Genomic DNA, 6314 nt, shown 5'->3' on the forward strand with positions numbered 1-6314 from the left:
GTGCATGTGTGTCAAGACCAGAAAGGCAGATGTGGCAGTGGAAGATGTCAAAGCAGTTTGGAGAGAAAAACAAAGTAAAGAACAAAAAAAGAAGAAAACGATTAATCGATTATTAAATTAGTCATCAATTATTTTAATAATCGATTAGTCGTCGACTAATCGACTAATCGTGGCAGCCCTAGTCTCTTTAGTGTCCATGTTTTCACACACAGCTGAAGATCATAACACATATTAGCATAATCTCTCACATACTCAAACTCTATCCATCACAGGACTACAAGTGTGTGTGTGTGTGTGTGTGCGTGCGTGTGTGCTTGCGTGTGTGTGTGTGTGAGAGAGAGAGAGAGAGAAGGTTGTGGTTGACGGCCTCAGCGACCGACTTTTTTTCTGTGGTTGACACTTTTTAACTGTAGGCGAACTGCTTCTTACCTCTACAGTGTGTGTTCTGGTGGCGGGTGTTGTCACGTGCAGGCATATGAATGTTACTTCACAAGTGGAAWTGAAACTAAAGTGTCTGCGTGTGTCTTTCTTTAAAGCGTATGTGACTCATACATGTTTTTGGCAACTCATCTGACAAAACTGACTCAAACTGGCCAAAGTTCACTTTTTACAACTTGAATTATTTTTACTTGCTTGTACCTATTTTTTGATGTTTGTTTTTATTCATCACATTGTGTAATGAACCTAAGTATGTACATATGTAAGTATTCATTAAATAAAAAAAAGTCATTGAAACACAGCTTTGATTTGAGGAGGAGCTGAAAATAAACTGTCTGTCCAAAAATAAATAAAAATGTCACCACCTCTGTGAAAGAGTGGTTCAGGGAGCATCTTTAGGATGTACTGGAGAAGGCTTTGCACAGCGGTCGAACTCATCAATGCGAGATCTTGGTGAAAAATTAATCTAACACTGGATAATGTAACTTATGAAACAATGCCACAGCAAATGGTCCTGTAATCAAGGCTAAAGGCGGTCCAACAAAATATTGGTGTGACCTTTTGGCCAGGCAATGTAGTTGTGGCAGTTCCTTAAAATTTAATTTTGAATATAAAAATAAAAGAAAATAAATAAATTCAAGCCAACTGGACGTGTGTGTGGGTCAGGGTTGGGCTGTGGAAATGGTCGGTAAATGAATGGAAGTCAATGCAAAGTCCCTGAAGATAGAAGAACAAACGTGTGTGTGTGTGTGTGTGTGTGTGTGTGTGTGTGTGTGTGTGTGTGTGTGTGTGTGTGTGCACTCTGAACTCTGAAGCACAGTTGTAGTGTAAAAAGGGAAGTAAACTTTCAAAGGTATGCAAACCTATTGAAAGAACCAGCACCTTCATTATTACTGAGATTCCTCATCAAAACAATCTGGTCTTATTGTAATTATACAAAATACGATTCAATTCCAACCAGAAGTAGGATGTAAGAATGTAAAATAATCATTTTTGTACTATTGTTTTTTTTTTTTGTCCTTTTTTATTTTTATTTTATTTTATTTATTTTTTGGTCTATTTTTTACATTGGATTTTAGGAAAATTTTGCTTGAATAAGAATGTTGGGAAGTTTCTTAAAGGGTTTAGAAGCTTGTGAATAAGATTGTTTTTAGATTACCAAGATAAAAAAAAAACATTTGCATTGTGTTGATAATTTTACTGAAGACTGTTTTCCAGCAGCCCCCTCTAGTGGTGCTGTTTTCACTAGAGACCTATGCTTCGAAGCTCCCTCAAAATAAAGGTACTGTTAAGCCTGACTTAGTTAATAAGAAGCCCCAGCTTTTGGGTGTCACTGAAATTCAATAGTTTTCTACTGCTGGCTGAGAAAATACAGCCGTGTTTTGTTCACATGTGAGTCTTTTACTCTGAGTTGGACTTTAAGTGAAACAAGTTCTGTTTGGACGGACAAAGTATTTTTAACTTTAAGTCTTTGAAACAATGTTTTATAATTTGGTGCTTTCTCTGCTTGTCTGTAGTCTGATCAGTTTCTTTTGTTTCCACAGTGGCGCCACCAACAAATGTGACCTTTCACTGTCACAACCTGCAGAACTTCCTTAAGTGGGACTATGGTCAAATCCCACCTGGGCTGAAATTCAAAGTGACTATTGGCTCAGAATCTGGACTGGGCAGGTAGGAATATTTTTCTTTTCTTGGTTTATATTACCGGTCGGAAGTATTTTTGCCTTTTTAAAGTTTTTTTTTTTTCAGTAAAATCTCTACTGTTAACTCCATAAAAAGCCCAAACAGTTCACATACCTGGATTTACAGAGAATATAAAAATGTCTACACACACCTGTGATTGTTTTGCATTTTATCATTTATTTACAAATCTCTTCATTAAATTGGACYAGTCTCATTGCTGTTGTTTGCCCTTTTCCACAGTTTAACAAAATTATATACAAGTGTATATATATATTTTCAGGTGTAGTAATCAGCTTTGGGTTGAAAAACCTCCTCTACAAGCTGATGTGTCGTTTCTCTCGGATCCTGACGATTCCTTCTACCTCGATGTACGAGCTGTGATGGAGTCCAATGAGTCAGACTTTTCTCCACCAGATGGCATCACTTTCAGCTATTTCCACGGCTCTATGGCAAGTCAGAAATGTAAGTGATCGTTTCAGCTCGTGTTGAGCTTACACTGTCATTTGATCAGATGAGTTGATGGTAATGCCCTGTTTCCACGTAGGTGTTTTCTGGAAACACTGACAGAATACATGGGGGGTGGGGAGGGGGGTATATCTGGTGTGAGGAGATATAAATATTTGTAGGTTATGAGTATGAGAGTGGCAARAAATGATAAGGTCTTGTATCTTCTGCTTGCTCTTTTTCGAACAAATACTGTTAAATTGCATATCAATGGGCATGATGATTTCTTTTAATTGAATATTTTTCTTGTTTTTATTTTCCTTTTTTTGTGTGTGTTCTAAATAATAAATAAATAAACTGCGTCAAGAAACAGACATAAAAACATTTGCAGCATTCAGAACAATAAAACCTTAAATACCAGTTTTAAGGGATTTTATCCAATGTTTCAGTTGCATTTTTCTAATCTGCTGTTTTTGTTGTTCAATGTTCTTGTTTTCCAGGTTCTGTGGACCTGCCCCCTGTCAATGTCACTTCTCATCCAGACAACCATGTCATGTTCCGCTTTGAGCATCCCTGGCTGCTGTACCACGACAAGCTGTCGACATGTAAAAAACGCAACAAGAAGAAAGAAGAAAGCCCCCAAAATCCACCACTTTTTACATATCATGCTACAGCAGCTGGCCAGGTCAGGCTGCACACTATTTACTTTTTTATAGTCCATTTCTAGTTCATCTCCTGAAAAAAAAAAAAACTTAAATCTGTGTGATTTAATATTGTGTAACGTTGCTCAATATTTAATGTGTAGTATTGTTCTGTTGCACTGAATTTTTTTTTCTTTTTGTGTCGTGTGTGCAGAAACATACTTACTACTGTGAGGAGAGAGTGTGTGAGCAGACGCTGTTCGTGGACGCTGCGCAGGAGAAACCCTGTCTGCACATCAGTGGAGAGTTTCTGAAGATGTTGGTCGAACCGAAACAAGAGTACTGCGCCCAGCCGATAAAAACTCAGAACAGTCAGTCAAAGTTTTKCTTTTCTTTTTCCTTTAACGAGCCTGAATTTTCTTTCTTGATACACCGCCCAACCAAAAAATAAAAAATAAATAAAATCACCACCTGGATTTAAGTAATCAAATAGGAAAGCGTCTCCCATTGGATAGTTACTGCGAGGGTGAATGTTTCAGCTGATAAGTTATTAAACATAAACTGATGCAGTGAGCAGCTTCTTGTTGAACCGTGCTGAAAGAAACATTTTGTGGTTGTGGAAAAGATGTCCTGTTTCAGAAGGGAAACATTATTAGCATAAATCAGAGAAAACATCTAAGGAGATTATTGAAACTACTAATATCTGGTTAAGAACTGCCCGATGCTTTATTAGAAACTAAGGACAGTGTGGGGAAACGTCATCTTTGAAGAAGGAAAAAAATGCTGAATGGTTGAGAATCCACGATGCTCTCAGTCTATTTCCTCCCAAGCAGAAAGTCAGCACTGGAAAGTGATAAAGTGGGACGGGCCAAGGTTGTTAACATGAAGTTAGTTTGATCCCAGTTTAGAGGTATAATTTTAGAACACAATGCCTCGCTGAACGTGTGCTGCAATTCAAACTAAAAGTAATCCACCAACATGTTAGTGTGACCTTTTTTTAAATATTTTTGACAGTGTATAAACAGCAGTAAACATATTTATTTTGATATTAAATCCAATGAGGTGTACCGTTCTTTTTGTCAAGGCAGTTTTCTTTATTTTTTTTCTTGTTTTAATGATTCTGAACTAAAATTGAAATGAATTGCCTGATTTTTTTTTAGTTGATTTTGAGTAATTTTGTATTCTTTTATCAGTTTCAAGTTGTTTCTGTACTGTTTCCAGGTGTAAAATGTTACTTTCAGTGGGGTTTGTAATCGTGTGTTGTGTGTCCGCTCTTCCAGATCTCACAGCTATCTACGCTGTAGTTGGCRTTATAATCCTGGTGGCAGTTGCGGGAGTTATTTTTATGGTTTACCGCACAAAGACAAGATCCTCGTCTCCTTTACCCAACTCAATTGTAAGCATCACTRATTTATTAATCTTTATCTCAACCAATGTTTATTACACTCTAAATAATCTATTATAAATATTTTTTAGAAAACATTTGCCACAGTAGAAGCCCAGCTCACCACGAGTCCAGAGTTGGACAACATCAACACACCTGACTCCCCCACACCTCTGCTGACCAGCATCGAGGAGACGGACGTGCAACAGGATCCGTTCCTCCTCGCGGTTAACGGGTCGACAGAAAACGACCTRCGCATGCGCTTAGGGACGTCTTCTAATAACGTGTCTGAAAGCGTGAAGGAAGGGACGGCGAATGGAGAGGGCTCTGCTTACATACAAGGCGGCAACTTGGAGGAGGAGGAGGAGGAGGAGGAGGAGCCTGAGAATTCCCGGTCTCCTTACGAGAGACGTGCAGTTCCGGTGCAGCTGGCTCCTGATGATCGCACGGAGGGGTACCGTGGTTGAACGAATACGGAAGGTTTAGACGTGCTTTGACTTATTATTTTTTGCCAGCAAAAAGAAAAAAAACGTCCAGGATTTTGTCCGGTTGGACTATCTGAGCCCCACATGCTGTATTTTACTGATCTAACATCTAGGATATAAAATGTATCCACATGATTTAAAACGTTCCTTTTTACAAGCTGTGCAGTGTGCTAGGCAAGATGTTAACAAAAGCTGGAGACGAGCAGTTAAATAATACATTATAACAAACATTTGACCAAGTTTCTTATATCAGTTTTTAAGATCCAAATGGTCCCTCATCAGTTTGAGCTACATTTCAGCCTTCAGGGCTTCATATTAAACCTCAGAGGCTTTTGGTTATAAATGTATTTTGTACAGGCTTAAAGATTTTAATTTAAATCTTGTTTGTTTTACTCCTTTTATATAAGTACTGTAAGTAAGAAGTAAACTAAAGAACGATGTAGCATTGAACAATAATGTTTATCTCTTATACAGACTGTTTAGCACTTTTCTGTAACATGCCAATCATTTAAAAGCATTCAAGTCAAAGAATAATCATGGTTGCACTATTAGGCAATGCCTACTGATTTTATTTTTTTAATCCCCGTGAATGGCACGAAATGTTTTAGGAATAAAACCCACACTTGCTGCTAGTGTCTTATAATGAGGCCTTAGCAGGAAAAAGCGGTTCAGTGACCGACTTAAAGAGGTGGATGAGCTAAAAGAAACAAACGCGCTGAAGGTCTGAGTGTTACAACTATTGCTAATGAACAACCGTAGTTTCTCTKAGCAGAGTTCAAAATACTTCCGCTGTACACAAACCCAGGAGAAAAAAAAAAMAACTTTAATTAAATAAATTTGCTCGAGGTTTTGTCCCACAGCGACACCTGCTGTGTGTACTTCAGCATTACAACTAGGCCTGTCGCGATAGTCAATAAATCAATTAATCGCACGATAACTTTTTTTGAGGTCGGTAAAAAAAAGACGCCGATAAGTTTCATTTTCCTGCTTGTTTGTTTACTTCGTCTCTCTGCTCCGCTGCACAGGATGAGCTCCTGCAGCTGACCCCTCCCCTCCTGTTTTCTTAGTGTGGGAGGAGCGAACTGTAGCTTTAGCGTGAGAGCTAGTTTCTAAAGAAACGCTTCAAAGCAGAACGGGGCTGCAGCAAGTGTCGGGGCAGAGAGAGAGAAGGAGAAGGAGAAGGGGTGGGGGCTGAAACTCCGCCAGACTCGCGACAAAAACTCATCAAGACTTTACCTG

At 38.6% G+C, this 6314-nt stretch overlaps 1 protein-coding gene across 1 annotated transcript in view; it reads left to right on the forward strand.

Annotated features, from left to right (window-relative positions):
- Positions 1–5893, forward strand: part of ifngr1l (interferon gamma receptor 1-like) — a 16587-nt gene extending 10694 nt beyond the window's left edge. Inside the window, exons 2-7 of the mRNA XM_014033644.1 lie at positions 1983–2109; positions 2402–2583; positions 3066–3250; positions 3421–3577; positions 4487–4602; positions 4683–5893. Of these exons, the coding sequence (XP_013889098.1) occupies positions 1983–2109; positions 2402–2583; positions 3066–3250; positions 3421–3577; positions 4487–4602; positions 4683–5057 (1142 nt within the window). The 3' untranslated portion in view covers positions 5058–5893. The remainder of the gene's footprint in view (positions 1–1982; positions 2110–2401; positions 2584–3065; positions 3251–3420; positions 3578–4486; positions 4603–4682) is intronic.
- The last annotated feature ends 421 nt before the right edge of the window (positions 5894–6314 follow it).

Source organism: Austrofundulus limnaeus, unplaced genomic scaffold, assembly GCF_001266775.1.
Source record: "Austrofundulus limnaeus strain Quisiro unplaced genomic scaffold, Austrofundulus_limnaeus-1.0 Scaffold0, whole genome shotgun sequence".
NCBI classification, from domain to species: Eukaryota; Metazoa; Chordata; class Actinopteri; order Cyprinodontiformes; family Rivulidae; genus Austrofundulus; species Austrofundulus limnaeus.